The sequence below is a fragment of the Eptesicus fuscus genome, chromosome 17 (assembly GCF_027574615.1).
Source record: "Eptesicus fuscus isolate TK198812 chromosome 17, DD_ASM_mEF_20220401, whole genome shotgun sequence".
NCBI classification, from domain to species: Eukaryota; Metazoa; Chordata; class Mammalia; order Chiroptera; family Vespertilionidae; genus Eptesicus; species Eptesicus fuscus.
Genome location: NC_072489.1, coordinates 45419400 through 45435036, shown reverse-complemented (window position 1 = coordinate 45435036; position 15637 = coordinate 45419400). Strand labels below are relative to the sequence as shown.

The following is a 15637-nucleotide window of genomic DNA, read 5'->3' as shown; positions in this document are numbered from 1 at the left end:
GCCCCCTTTGCCTTCTCCTGACCTCCCTTGTCAGGCGCATCTTGTCCCTCTTGAGCCTTGTGAGGGCTGCATAGGGGAGGTGGTCCTTCAGGACAAGGAGCCACTCCCTCACTGCTCCCAACCACTGACGGGAAGGAGGCAGCAAATCTCCTGGCTTCCAGTGCCAGGCAACGGGCAGCTGCCCCTCAGATACCTGGGAGCTTACAGATTCCCACCCCCTCCTCCCCCCACCACCACCACCACCGTGGGCTCACACTTAACAGCCAGTCTGTGCGGGGAGACCACACTGTCCCATGGCCCAGGTGATGCTACCACACCCTTTCCTTTCAGGGGACGACGTGCGTCAGTATCTACATCAGTACCTGATGGGCCCTCGGGGCCCCCCAGGGCCACCAGGAGCAGGTGGAGATTGGTCCCTCCAGTCTTTGGACTACGCTGAGCTGAGCACCCGCATTCTCAGCTACATGTCGAGTGAGTATCTGTCCTTTGCAGGCCAGGGTGGTCAGGAGTTCAGGCTGACCTTCCTTGAAATGGCCCATGACCCTCTCCTGCCCGGCTGCACAGACCCAGAGGGAGTGAGTGGCATTCAGAGCTATTCTAAACCGAGGCCGCAGAACAGGTCAAAGAGCCTGGTGAGGGAAACCAAAATGAGTGTCTTGGGCACCGTCCTGCATGGAATTTGCACACGACTCCCACACTTCTCTATAGACACAACACACCCACACACACTTCTCTATACAAACACACCTCACATGTACACTTTTATACACATCTATACATACAATCACACGCACACTTCTCTGCACACACACTTCTGCATACATACACTACACCTCCATACACACATCTCTGTATACACACACACTGGCAGGATGGATATGAGCCCTTTATGACCTATGCTCTTCCCAGGACTGGGGCCCCTCCTCCTTGGCGTCATTACCCCGGATTGTATCTGCGTTCCTCTGCCTGTCCCTTCCGACTGCCTCTTCCCTGTTTGCCCCCACTTCTGGTTACATTGCTTATCTGGCTTCCTCTCACAGGTGTTTCTATCTGACTTCCCTATCTGATCTGAATCCATCACAACTTGGGATTTTGTTCCTCAGGTTCTGGAATTAGCATTGGACTTCCTGGCCCCCCAGGACCCCCTGGCTTGCCGGGAACATCCTATGAGGAGCTCCGCTCCTTGTTGCAAGGTAAGGCTGAGCAGGGGACATCTGTCCAAGTGGTTTGGGATGGAAGGCAGAGCTCCCTGGCCTCGGCCATGACCAACTCCTTGCTTTTCCTTGGCATCTCAGGATCTGAATTCAGAGGCATCGTTGGGCCACCAGGTCCCCCTGGGCCACCAGGGATCCCAGGCAACGGGTGGTCCAGCATCAGCGTGGAGGACCTCTCATCTTACTTGCACAGTAAGGAGTGGGGAGCAGGGGTGAGGAGGGCAGAGGGCTGCATGGTTTTTATGAGGGCAGCTGTGGAGTTAAATCCACTTAGTTACCAAGTCCTCCTGCAGCGCTTACAGGGCTGGGCCCTGGGGCCCTGCAGAGGGACATATGAGCTTTGAGGTGCTCAGTCTGTCCCATCAGCGGGCAAAGTGGGAGGGACAGTGCTCCCAGGCGCAGCACTGCCCTCAGGCAGCTCACGAGCCAGTGTGTCATCCCTGATCAGGAGCCAGGCAGAGTTCAGCCCTCAGGGGCAGGAGGGCTGAGGGGGAGGGGATAGGATCTGGGTTGAATGCAACTCAGGATTGGGAGAGGGAGGGCCAGTCATTCCCTGGTGGTGCTCTGGTGTCAGTTGTTCCCTCTTCGTCCTCTCCTTCCCAAGAGGGGCCCCTGAGCTGGGAATTCAGCATTCTCACAGGGCGACCTCTGACCTTTCTTTCTCTTGCCTCCTGCTCAGCTGCTGGCTTGTCCTCCATCCCAGGCCCACCAGGCCCTCCGGGTCCCCCGGGCCCTCGAGGGCCTCCGGGTGTCTCGGGAGCACTGGCAACCTACGCAGCTGAAAACAGCGACAGCTTCCGGAGCGAACTGATTAGCTACCTGACAAGTGCGTGCCCCTGATGCTGTCCTCTGTGCCCCTTCCCAGCCCTGGCTTCTCCGTCAGGGGAGAAGGTGAAGGACCTGGGAGGCCAAATACACGACAGGCACTGGTCAGAGAATGCCCAGGGCCTTGGAGTGCATATCCTGCTCAGGAGCGTCGAGACTCTGAGAGACCCCCTTAACTCCCACTGTCTCTCTCCACCCAGACCTGAGCTCCCACTCACACAGCTTCCTCCCCACAGGTCCTGATGTGCGCAGCTTCATTGTGGGCCCCCCAGGCCCTCCTGGGCCCCGGGGACCACCTGGCGACGGCCGCCTGGGGTCCATGGATGGCTCCTACAGTCAGGGCAGCAGCTCGTCCGTCAGCAGGAGCACCTCCTACAGCTCTTCCATGGGCGTTGGAGGAACCAGCGGAGGCTCCCTGGGTGAAGGGGGAGCCTTTGGCTCGGAAGGGGGCCTGTATGGCAGTGACAGCGGACTGTTCGGGGCTGGCTTTGCTGGAGGTCTGGATTACAACGAGCTGGCTGTCCGGGTGTCGGAGAGCCTGCAGCGTAAGTTGGGGCACTTAGGCCTCAGTGCTGTGGAGGGCGCGGGAGCATGTGAGCCTTTCCCCATCGAGGCTCCAGAAACTCACCCTCCCATTTGGGAGCACCCAGGTTGTGAGGCCGGCACTTCTGGAGTCAGAAGGACGGGGACTGAAGACAGGAAGCCCCAACCTAATTCTGTCAGCTTAGTTCAAGGGGCCCCAGACAAGACCAGAACCTCTACTGCAGGGAAGGGAGAATACGGGGTCTCTGAGCTTTGCTCTCCCGCTAAGTTGTGTGGGCCTCAGAAGTCTTTACGACTATGGCGGTTTCTGCTGGGGCTGAGGGGAGGTTGTTGGCTAAAAGGCTTCTGATGAAAGGCCACGGCACAGGGAAGACAAGGAAGGCGCAGCGCGTTTCCCTCCTGTCACTTAACCTCCTCTAACTGCGCTGGGAGCTAGACAGTCAGGGGTGCTGTACTCCCACTGTGAAGAGTGTGCCCACACTTTCATGCTTTACAGGTCAGGGCCTGCTGCAAGGGCTGGCCCACACCGTTCAAGGCCCACCAGGCCGGCCTGGGCCCCAGGGCCCCCCGGGCATCAGCAAGGTCTTCTCTGCTTACAGCAATGTGACTGAGGACCTCATGGACTTCTTCCGAAGTAAGGGCCTCCCCGCTTGTTTTCCCAACCCGTACCTTGCTCCACAGAAACCAGTCTCCTGGAAAACCCCATTATTAACACTGAGATGCTAAAAATCTGACCAATTCTAAACTTTTCCTCTTACAAGCTCAAACTTTGCCACTGTGTGTGAACAAATCCCTTTATCTCCCCAGCTTCATGGTGACTGCTAGTCTAAGGCCAGTTTTTTCTCCTTGCAGCTCATGGAGCCATTCCAGGACCCCCTGGGCAAAAGGGAGAGGTGGGCATCTCAGGACCCAGAGGTAAGTAGTGGCAGGAAATGGCCACCAGGATCCTGTGTAACAACCTCATGCTGAAAAGCAGCTCCCTTGCCAACGCCATGCTGGGCTCTGCCGCTCCTCCGGGCCCCACACTACGGCTTCACTTAGCATCCATCTCTCCTCCTAGGTGAGCGGGGCCCTGCTGGGCCACCTGGCTGGCCTGGGCCACCCGGCCCTCAAGGGCCCAAGGGAGAAAAAGGAGACAAAGGTAAGCCTCTACCGCCACAGAGATTTGTTCCAGAGCAAGCCTGGAAAACTAAGGCCAATGTGAATTACTAAAGGCAGACCCTGCCAACAGTGTAATCTGCACAACAATCATCAGCCAGCAGGGGAGAAAGGAATGAGTGCCAGTGCAGGGAGGAAAAGGAGAAGCAATCTGGTAATGAAAGAGGGTCAACAGTCTAAACAAACTGACAGTCTCACAAAAGAGTTTATCTTTCAAGCCAGTTTTTAGTCACAGTTGCCATAATTGCCCACGTTAAAGTCCCCACAGGCCACAAGGTATTTTTTAACTTCCTCCTCATCTTCTAACTTTCAGGTGACCAAGTCTATGTTGGGCGGAGAAGGAGAAGCATCGCCACCAAGCCATGAGCTACCCTTGGTGGAACAGCCCCCAGACCAGTTCTTGCAATGGCTTATGGTGCTTAGGTCAAAATCTCTCCAAAGGATGAAAGCTGGAGTCTCAATGCCTACTGATACAGCACAGCCAAACAGTCAACTACACACTTATTTCAGTCTGACACAATACACGCATATATAAATGATTCAAAGACACCCCATCTGCAACAGCTTCGTTGGGTAGACTTGAGTAGCTGCAGTGTTGTGGCAGCAGACACACTTCTCTGCTATCTAGATGTGAGCTCCTTGGCCTCTTTAACGTTAGTCCAAGCCCTAACCTAGGAAAGCCAGTTCCATACGAGTTGGCTCAGCAGTCCTTGAGCTTTGCCTGTAAATGAGCCCAGAAAATGGAAGATGGGGATGGTAGGGGGCGCCTTCCGGTGGGTTACACTTAATGGGGGTGCATTCTGATTAATGCTAAAAAGCTGTGCTGTCAGCTCCTTCCTCCCCTGTTCACTCCGCATTCTCTAGTCACAGAAAACAGTTGGCTAAGGAGCCACTCTTGCAACTGAAAAAGTTAAGAAATTCACTTCTCCTGAAGGTGGCTACGGGGTTTCTAACAGTTATTTCTCACTACAGATAGTCCCACTTGCTTAGAAAGTTTGATGGTAGCTATAATCTATATCCATAGGTCTATGCTAGAGTTTATAGATAGATTAGTTGTACTGAACTGGGCTGAAGCAAATAGAAAAAGAAGGGCAAGGGGCAAGAAGAGAAAGAGAGAGGGAAAATAGAATATCTACTGCTGGGGCAGGATGTCACCTGTTCTGCACTTAAACAAATGGCATTGGGTACTGGGTGCAGTTGGTTTTAAGCACTTTTCAATGTCTAAAAATGTTAATGTGGTCTATTAGATGAAAAGTCATTTCAAAAGTAAAATTTCCGATTAAAGGATTTTTTTCCTTTTTTAATACGTGTAATGTGATCCATTTAACCAAAGTTAAGGAAAAAAATATTTTGAGTTTGACTCTAACACTATTACAAACGCAATATTCTGGGACACAGTTTCTGGTATTTTGTTTAATCACTGAGATCATTAAAGGCAGACCTTCATCTGGAATTAATAATTCAATTTGGGCAATTAGAAACTAGCATTTGAAGAGTTTCCCTGAGCATAAATTACTTGAAATAAACATATATGCAACAGATGAGTAACAAGATTATTTTCAGCTAATGTAGTGATTAATCCTGGGGCAAAGGAATTGTAATGGCAGAACAAGTAATATGGAATATCAAAACGCCTATTAAGGAAAAACACACAAACATCAAATGCCCCACAGAAATGCAAATTCAGACAAGGCTACCGCTGGCCCACTTTTTTTTTTTTTAATATACTTTATTGATTTTTTACAGAGAGAAAGAGAGAGGGATAGAGAGTTAGAAACATCGATCAGCTGCCTCCTGCACACCTCCTACTGGGGATGTGCCTGCAACAGAGGTACATGCCCTTGACCGGAATCGAACCTGGGACCTTTCAGTCCACGGGCCAACGCTCTATCCACTGAGCCAATCGGTTAGGACCGCTGGCCCACTTTTAAATTTGTTGTAAACTGTGATGCTCAATTACTGGATAATTTAAAGTGGGGTTAAATGAAATCTACTTCTACACCTCTATTCTTCTAAAAGACTGAACCGTTTATTTTTTACGTGGCCTCTACTGAGTATCTGACATATTATCCTGGGGGAAAACACAACACTTAATTCCACTATATCAAACAACTGCTAGCAGCATCCACTAGTCAAGCACCAAACATTCTATATGGTCTTGTTTGCCTTTTTCATATCCTGATAGTTACCCGCTGTGAATCAATACAGGAATTCTTTAAAAAAATTCTTTAAAAAAATTCTTTAAAAAATTATTTAAAAAAATAAGGCCTTCAGAATTTCAAACTTTTTACTTCCTAATGAAAACTTATTGTATAATAAATGACTACATTGTACCTTTTTAATATTTTAGTTTTACCTAAAAAGTCTTACCTAAAGTCTGAGTCCATTTAGTGTTTTTTATTTAAATATATTTCTTTATTGATTTCAGAGAGGAAGGGAGAGGGAGAGATAGAAACATCAATGATAGGAGAGAATCACTGATTGGCTGCTGCCTGCACACCTCCTACTGGGGATTGAACCTACAACCCGGGCAGGTGCCCTTGGCCAGAATTGAATCTGGGACCCTTCAGTCCGCAGGCTGACACTCTATCCACAGAGTCCTAAGACCATGTGAATTAGGTGAAAGTCCAAACCTGCTTACCTTCTCTGGACAGGACCCAGAAAAAAACAGGCAGATATGTCCTCAGCTGGAAGGCAATGACTCTGAGCCTCTTTGGTTTCTATTTTAAAAAACACACACACAAAAGTTAAGAATGAGCTCAATAATGTACGATACTCCTGGATTAGGAAATGACATGCTTTGCCTCCCTCCAGCCAAGCTGAACACTTACCAAATGATACTGCCTAGTGTCTACTGAATCTTGCATGAACATATCAATGACAAAAAGAGGTTATTTTTAGCAAAAGTGAGGTCATATGGCTTGTGAAATGTTTGGTGAGAAAAAGAATCCATCCCAAGGGGAAAAAGGGAAAGAACAAATATGTACATATACATATGTTGATGGAAATATTTTAAGCACCTCTAATAAGTCTGAAAGGCCAGAAGACCTAGAGGACTGCAAGTGTTAAAAATGTAGGCCCCAAAAAAGCTGCATACTGTTCTCACGTATGACAAGCCTGTTTCAACGGTTCTCAATAAAAGACTGCTTTCTCAACATAGATTAAGAAACAACTTTATTTTTCATTTGTCAATCCCATGATTGAAAAGACAAATTACTCCCAAGTAGACAAGAGGCATAATCTGAAACAAAATTCTGAAAATTTAGTTTGTGAAGTTATTACACTGCAAATCAAAGAAGGATCACAAAAAGCTGCAGCCAACATTTAAAACCGGTATAACATTCTACCCGAAGCTTAGTAGCAGAAAGTGTAAAGCTATATCAAAACCATGTCAGCCACAGAAAGGTAACAACAGAGGCATTAACTGTTGTGCCTTAAACTTAAGCATTTAAAATATCCCATTTCCCATAAAAGAACATTTCCCAGAAAAGAATTGATTTATTTAATCAGAAGACTATTAGCACTAGAACTAACTCTCCCCTTTCACCTCAGTTCTAGGTTTCCTTTAATCAACACTATCTCTAGCTAATCATTTGACAGAATTTGGCTTCTCAGAAGAGACTGTCATTTAAGCACAGTGTGGAATGGGAAAAAGTGTGTAGTTACAAGGGAACTTAGAAGAATACAAAAGACAGTTGCTTCTGAAACTCGCTGATGCTTGAGAAATCAGAGACCCTCCATTAAAGTGGGTCTCATATGCCTGAGAGCTTTGTGCTTGAGGAAACACTTAGAGGTAGCTCTGGTTCTGGTTTATATTTAACTACAATTTGCTGTATCCTGTTAGAGGAAAGTTCTAATATTTTCAGCAAAGTATAAGCACTCAATTTCCTCCTGACCCACCCTATAGCTTCCCCATAGAAAAGGGTAAGAAAAAGCTTAATTGTGACTCCACATAATATAGCAGCTAATTCAGCAATTCACACTCAACTATGGATTGACAGGACTAGGAAAGGCAGCCTGGTGCAACGAGCTCTAAGAGCCAGACCTGCAGAAAGGTGGCGGTCTGGTGTGTCCACAGCACACAGGGAGCAGAGGGAGGGTGAGCAATTAGGGCACACATATGAAGAATTTCTTTTATGCATTTCACAGCACATTCTGCCACAGCAACAACATCCAAATCAGGAGTGGATGTGACTGCATTCTTTGATTTCAAAGAAGTCTGTGCCCCTCCCCCACTGCCCATCTACACTACATGCAAGAAAGAAAGATCACTATTATCTATTTGAATACAGGGCCTAAGAAGAAATGGGCAGGGATGGGTACAAACAGCATATTCTGTAACAAAACAGTTAAGTATTAAAATGAATGTTTCAGCTCTATATATGTATCACTCTGTAGTCCTGCGGACACATGAATATGGTCATATTTGAAAGAAGACTCAAGCATTAATTAATACTGAATCCAAAGGGCAGTTTTAAGGGAGATACCAACAGTTGCAAATAAACTTACCAGAGTGTCAACCGTTCTACTCTGAGCCTCTTTCCTTTACTCAATACTCTGAATATCAAGTTAAAAGGAATAAAAAGAATCAAATATTCAGACCAAATTAATTACGTGCCACAAACTATTTAGCATACAGAATATAATTTAAATGATACTGAAAAAATGTCCACTGAAAATTTCAAGGAGAGCCTTCCTCCTCTTTCCCTCTTAAAATAAATCATTAAATACACTGAGTAACTTTATACTGTCATTTTTATCATAATATAAACAATTTCCATCATCCTGAATATTACTTTATAAAGATATATATTTTAAAAGGCTTTCAAAACATTTTTCAACCCAGCATTTGAGAATAAAGCATCAAAGGAGTTTTGTATACAGTAACACATTCATGTGATAAATGTATGAATTTACAACCATACATAATATATATGTATATATATATTTTTATATATAAAAACAAACTTGGCCAGAAGTTAAGGCTACCCACAAAGTTGTCCAAGTAAATTATGCTTGTCAAAACAATTACAAAATGAAAATCATACATGCATTTAAATCTAAACCACGGACAAAATAAGGTTCAGCATTCAAAGTTTTCAAATTAACTGCAAGAAAGTGCTACAGATATTTACATTTCCTTAATAAGTGTTCCCACAGTTACATTTAAATTTTCATCAGCATCAAATGTAATGTAACAAAAACTGAAACTTGTACAATTTGGTACCTGGTGCTCTTAAAAGAGAAAAGGTTGCAAATGGCAGGCAGCATCACTTACTGTGTCACACATCACAGTACAGTTCACAATACTGTTTGACCTGACATGTGCTTGAAATTCTAAGCCTCAAGAGGGACTAAGAGTGAGCATTTCATTAATAATTATACGTATCAGCAACCACATGGATAAAGGTTTCAGGCTTTTCCCACTCAAATCAAATAATTTAAGCATGGAACAAAATAAAACCAAAATATAAATGACTATTTCAAAACAACTAAGTCATTTCCAACATTTCCTAAATATTTTACTTAATTTTTTAAAAAAGTATTCTGAATAAATGCCTCTTTTAAAATCAATTTCAGAAAATACGTAACTCAGAGCCAGAAGGCCTCTGACAGTTTTCAATGAACAGAATTTACTGAGATGGGAGAAGTCATTTAACTAGCTCATGTATTATTTTAAAAAATAAGCTGGGAGAGCTAAATCTATATATATTTTTTAATTTGGTGAGTAATACATTTCCAATTTGGACATCTAAAAGTTCTTTTTTTTTCTTTCATATTTCCCACCTTGAACAACACGTTTAGGATGAAAATTTTTATCAAATGGTAATAGAACCAAGATTTAAAAAACAATAATGCTTAATGCTAAGGATGTTTTTGTCCCTGTTGAATCAAAAAAGAAAATCCTATTTTAGATTCGATTGAAATTTAGTGTTTTAGGCACTATCTTAATAAAACCAGCACCCTTGAATACTAGCTCAGGCCTAAACAGATAATTATATTAGATTACTGAAATAATTTTTCTCTTTTAAAAGAGTTTGTTGATATTTAAAGATAAAATTGATTTAATAAATCAGTATTATATTTTTAGCAACTCAGAGCTTTTTCATGAGAGCTGATTCACCAAAAGAAAATTATTCCAACTCTCTACAGCAGAGTTCCAAAGATATTTACTAATACTCAGTGACATAACAGGTTTTTTAAAATAACTTTAAACATTATATCTCTAAAAGTTTTTTAGGTAACAGCAACTAAAGAACACAATGTTTAAGATTAATACTAGTATACAAAATCACCTTAGGGAATTACTGCAAAATGCTTCTATGCCAACATGGCCCAGCATCTGTCTTAGTTCCTTTTCCTTCATCTTTGCTAAATAAACAAGACAAACAAAAAAACTTCTAGAAGGTGAGGCAGGTGATTGTCTTCATGCACTCTCTAATGTAGACTGTGGCAGAAGATGAAGAGAAAAAATGACATATTGCAAAAGCCAAACTAGACCCCAGAATACTTCCCATTGTTACGATCCAGTGGAATGCAAGCTAGGGATAGGATAGAATTTGGAAATCCGGCTCTGTGTTGATGGGTTAAGGCATTCAGACTCCCCAGTCATTTTAAAGAACACTTCCTGTTCCTGCAGTTTCCTGGCAAATTCTTCTTCCAGTGTCTTAAAAAGGAAGGGAAAAGGAAATTATGTACTGGTATTTCAAACAGAATTTACTCTGGTGGCCAAGATAAAACTATTTGCCCCAAACACATTCTCTGTATATTATCTACGGAAGAACAGACTGCTCAGTAGTTAGGATCAAAGGCTGTGCACAGCCCTAGGCTCAATTCAAGTCTTGGCTCAGCCATACTAATGGCTAACTTGGGTCAATTACTTAACTTCTCTATCTTACAGAATCATTTCATTCTTCTGCTATAAATAGGGAAAGCACCACCTACACCTCACTGGGTTGCTGTGTGAGGATTAAATGTGATGATGATGTACTTAACACATACTTGGTACTCAATAGATGGCACCTACTATTATCTGTGATTCCCATGTGGACTTACCATTTTCTACTTTTTATTTTGATTATTGATGTGCATCTTTTTTCTACCACACTGGACTATAAACTGTTTAAAGTTAAAACCTAAATCAGATTCAACATTATATCCCCATAATACAGAGCAAATATAAGTGCTTGACAAATATCTGAGGTATCAATGACTTTGCAGAAAAGTGATTCAGGGATAAAGTGCTGCTACAGAGGTACAATCAAAGTATAGAAGATGGAAGGACACAAGGTTTCTCAGAAGAAATGAAACATGAATTTAGTCTTGAAGTCAAGATAAGAAATTAATAGACAGGATGGGGAAGGCATGCCAGACAAAGGGAGCTGAAACAATGCAGAGGCAGGAAACTGCAAAAATAGTTTGAATAATGGTGATTATACCCTATTAGAGGCCTGGTGCATGAATTCGTGCACCAGTGGGGGCCAGGCCGAAACCAGCTCTCAAACCACAATTCCCCAAGGGGTACTGGATTGTGAGAGGGCACAGGCCAGGCCTAGGGACCCCCACCGGTGTACGATCAGGGCTGGGGAGGGAAGCAGGAGGTTGGCCAGCCAGAGAGGGACCGCAGGCAGGCTCCAGGGCATGTCCAGCCTGTTTCGCTCAGTCCTGATTGACCGGACTCCAGCAGCAAGCTATCCTACAGGTCAGAGCTTCTGCCCCCTGGTGGTCAGTGCATGTCATAGTGACTGGTTGATCGGTCGACTGTCTGCCCCCTGGTGGTCAGTGCATGTCATAGCAAGCGGTTGAGTGGCCTTAGCATATCATTAGCATATTACACTTTGATTGGTTGAATGGATGACTGGACGACTGGACACTTAGCATAGTAGGCTTTTATTACATAGGCTACTGGAACAGAACCCGGGATCAAAGTGGTTAATGGAAGATGAAGCTAGAAAGGTTGATTGTGGCCAATATGTGGCACTATGAAGGCTTAAAAGTCAGACTGAGCCCTGGCCAGTTTTCTCAGTGATTAGAGTATCGGTCTGTGGACCGAAGGGTCACAGGTTTAATACCTGACCCCAGGTTCAGGAACGTGGGGAAGACAACCAATTGATGGGTCTCTCTCACATTGGTGTTTCTTCTCTCACACTGATGTTTCTTTCTCTCTCTCCTCCCCTTCACCCTCCCTTCCACTGAAAAATCAATGGAAGAAATATCCTCAGGTGAGGATTTTTTTTTTTTAAGTCAGATTGAGGTATTTACATGTATTTCTGAAAGAACTAAAGATTTATCAGTACCACTATGACAGTATCAGAAATGTTCTTGAGGATAAATATTCTGGTGATGGTAGGCAAGTAGGAAAAAAGAAAAGGAGCTAGAGACTGGAAGGCCCATTAGGATATTATTGAACAATGTTAAGCAAGTAGTAAGATGATACTATGAAAAAGAGAAATATTATGATTTAATGTAGGGTATCAACGAAATGAAAAATAATTCAGGTTTTTAGCCTAGACGGCAAGAGAACAGGAATGCGGAAAGAATATCTGTTGGTGAAGGGACTAGAGAGAGAGGGAAAGGGTGACACATAGATGAAGAAAAAAGGATGTTAAGTTTAGTTTTATCTCCACCGAGTTTACAATCTTTAGTCAACATTCAACAGGTATGCAATGACCATTATAATGTGCAGGAACTATTCTAAAAGTTAGGGATGTACCAGTGACCAAAGCAATAATGTCCTTGCTTTCAAGGAGCCTACATTCTTGTGAGAGAAGACAAACAATAAACAAATGTATCTGGTGGTGATGAATGCTATGAGGAAAAACAAAGAAAGGTGAGGGGATAGAGTGTGTTTGAGGTGGGCATGGAGTCTATTTTCTATATAGCGATCCAAAAAAGAACCTTTGATGAAATGATATTGGAACAGAGGCCTGAATGAAATGAGGAATGGAACATCAAGGTGGAAAATGAGAGCTCTGAGAATGAACCAATAATAAGAAAACAATAAACAATAGTAGCAATAATAACCATTCACTGAACCCTGACCATGCTCAAGTACTGGGACTACTGCTGTGCACGCAGCACTTCTTTTAACTGTCTTAACCCCACTAAGATGAATTTTACAAATAAGGAGAACTAGACTTAGAAGTGTTAAATAACAAAATTAATCAGTGTCAACACTGATATTTGAATCCAGATCTGTATTACTTTAGAATTTGTGCTCTATACAACCCCTACTATACAAGTTTTGTGATTGTCCTTAAATATGCAACAGTTTAAGCCATGACTAGCTACGAGATCATCAAGATAAAGGACACAGCTAAGGATGTAAAACTGGGAAATGTCTACACTTCAGGTGCCTGGATGACAAAAGGTGATAAAGGGCACAAAGAAGAGAGTATATCACAAAAGTCAGGCGAGAAGAGAATTTTAAGAAACAAGATTTATAATCAGAACCATTAGATAATGTCATAGGACCTGGTTATCACCAACTCACTTTGTGACCTGTTAAAGTTCAATTTGGGAGTTTGAAATGAAAGCTAGACTGCAAAGAGTTAAAAGAAACTAGAGAAAGAGACTTCTTCTCACTGTTTACCCTTCCATGCCTTTTGAATTCTGAACCATATGAATTACCTATTCAAGAATTTAAAAATAAAATTTAAATTAAAAAGCCACACTATCAACTGACTTGGTCATTTCACTTCCTCTAGAAACATTAACAAATAATAGGTGCTAAATTCATATTTCTGTAATTCACTGATTGGATGAATAGAAGAAAGGAATGGTTGAAATGTATAGCAGGCAAGAAGCCCAAGAGAAAATAAACCTTTAAGTTTGAGAGTTAACAAAGGGAGAGGGTCATATAGTGATAACAAGAACTGAATGGTTGACCAACTGGACCAGGCTATCAAACAGTCAAGTGCAAATAAGGAAAATGGGTAGCTGGTTAGATAAAGACAGAGAAGCCATTCCTATTTTATTACATAGCACCCAATGGCCTTGTAATCTGGCTCCGTCAACCTGTCTAGACCAAGCTGTCATTACTTCCTTCCTTCTCCCCCTCTCTAATGTCTACACATAGGAACACACTCCCCCTCTGGATGGATGGATGAATGGATGAATGGATGGATAGATGCAAACATTTTAATTAAAGTTTTTAAAATTACCTTTTTCCTAGGTCTCAATTTCTCTCTCCATTCCTTCAATTCCTGGCTGTGCTCCTCATCTAACTCCTTTAGTTTCTGAGTCTCATGCTCCACCAATAGATGGCATTTTTCATTCTGGAAATAAAGTATGGGTTAAAAAACTTCAGATCAACAAAGTAACTTTTCACAAATACATTATCTTCCAAAATAATCAATTATTCATCAAACACTAGGCTATTACTGAGGTTCAAATTCTCCTCTAAAAACCAAGGGCCAAGAATTAGGAAATGAGTCATAGATTCATCTTTGCAAGTTTAGAAGCTAGGTCTATTACCACATGAAAAGAACTTAAATAGGTAGCATTGGTTTGATCCTGCTTTTCCTTTCTAAGGTTTACTCATAACACTGACACTTCAGAAGGCAGCTTGTATGCATTTTACCCGTTGGTACCAGAATATGGGTTTCAAAAATAAAAATAAAAATAAATAAAATAAAATAAAATAAAAAGAATATGGGTTTCAGAAATCTTCTGGTAAATTAAGCAAATACGTAGAGTATCCAAAATGCATATACTACTATGAAATTCTAAACATTTTAGGCCAGTGGTCGGCAAACTCATTAGTCAACAGAGCCAAATATCAACAGTACAACGATTGAAATTTCTTTTGAGAGCCAAATTTTTTAAACTTAAACTTCTTCTAACGCCACTTCTTCAAAACAGACTCGCCCAGGCCGTGGTATTTTGTGGAAGAGCCACACTCAAGGGGCCAAAGAGCCACATGTGGCTCACAAGCCGCGGTTTGCCGATAACTGTAAATTTAGGCTATCTACTAGATGGGTTGCGTATTCCAGGTAAGGTTCAAAAACAGTCCCCTCTAAAGTAATCTTTAAATTTCTTAGGGAAAAATTCTCATATATTTAGTTTATCACCTTTTTCATAAACCTAGAAGAAAATAAGCTATTTCTCCCTAAATGCAATTTCAAATTCAGAATCTGGTAACAAAACTGCTTACATCATTTTGAAAACTTTGTTCATCTTCTTTGCAAAATATACTAAAAATACTCAATACTACTTTTGAAAGACTCAAATTCTTAGGTTATAATTTAGTTTCATGCTATCTTACAGTTATATAAAATCCAAACAAGTGCCTATGATGCCAAAGTGGTCTTATTTCCGGTCTGTAACAGGAAACAGATTCCAGCACTTTCATGAGTGAAGTGAAGCTTACTCTGGTTAGCTCTTATTTTCCCAAACCCGGTGCTGCTCATCTATTACCAGCTTTGTCTTAGAACTCCCATATCTAACCTGCAGCTGATGCAGCTCTCGGACATTGGCTTCACACTGCAACTGAAGATCCCGCATTTGATTTTCATGTTTTTGATGCTGAGCCATCCTCTCATTTTTCTGCCTCTTTTCTTCTTGAGCAGCAAACTGTAAAAGCAAATACGGTTAACAAGCAATGTAATTTCTGTATCTTCCAAAGGTATAATTAAGAAATTTACCAAAGCTTATAGTACAATAAATTCAAGCTGCATGTAATAATATATTGTGACTCAAGCTGGAGTCTGTTTTATGGGGAGGGGAGGACTTCTGATTACAACCTTGTTCCTCCTATCAGCTTAGGGACTGACCTCAGTTAATTTGTGTGTGGGACTTCTGAAATATAGTGAGGTCATATGTTTTTACTTTAAAAGCTGTCCAAGTCATCTCATTCCCAGGGCTAGCTTTAGGATCAGTATAATCCAGGACCCGGT

At 42.5% G+C, this 15637-nt stretch overlaps 2 protein-coding genes across 3 annotated transcripts in view; one reads left to right on the top strand and one right to left on the bottom strand.

Annotated features, from left to right (window-relative positions):
• COL17A1 (collagen type XVII alpha 1 chain) overlaps positions 1–5044 on the top strand; it is a 48509-nt gene extending 43465 nt beyond the window's left edge. The window contains exons 46-54 of the mRNA XM_054729309.1: positions 331–471; positions 1104–1193; positions 1296–1406; positions 1894–2040; positions 2276–2584; positions 3079–3216; positions 3435–3497; positions 3643–3723; positions 4054–5044. Of these exons, the coding sequence (XP_054585284.1) occupies positions 331–471; positions 1104–1193; positions 1296–1406; positions 1894–2040; positions 2276–2584; positions 3079–3216; positions 3435–3497; positions 3643–3723; positions 4054–4106 (1133 nt within the window). The 3' untranslated portion in view covers positions 4107–5044. The remainder of the gene's footprint in view (positions 1–330; positions 472–1103; positions 1194–1295; positions 1407–1893; positions 2041–2275; positions 2585–3078; positions 3217–3434; positions 3498–3642; positions 3724–4053) is intronic.
• A 1853-nt stretch (positions 5045–6897) lies between these two features.
• Positions 6898–15637, bottom strand: part of SLK (STE20 like kinase) — a 50328-nt gene continuing 41588 nt past the window's right edge. For both annotated transcript variants that reach the window (XM_008144274.3, XM_008144275.3), the window contains 3 exons: positions 15189–15314; positions 13904–14017; positions 6898–10407 (listed from right to left, as the gene is read on the bottom strand). In XM_008144274.3, the coding sequence (XP_008142496.2) occupies positions 10261–10407; positions 13904–14017; positions 15189–15314 (387 nt within the window). In that variant the 3' untranslated portion in view covers positions 6898–10260. The remainder of the gene's footprint in view (positions 10408–13903; positions 14018–15188; positions 15315–15637) is intronic.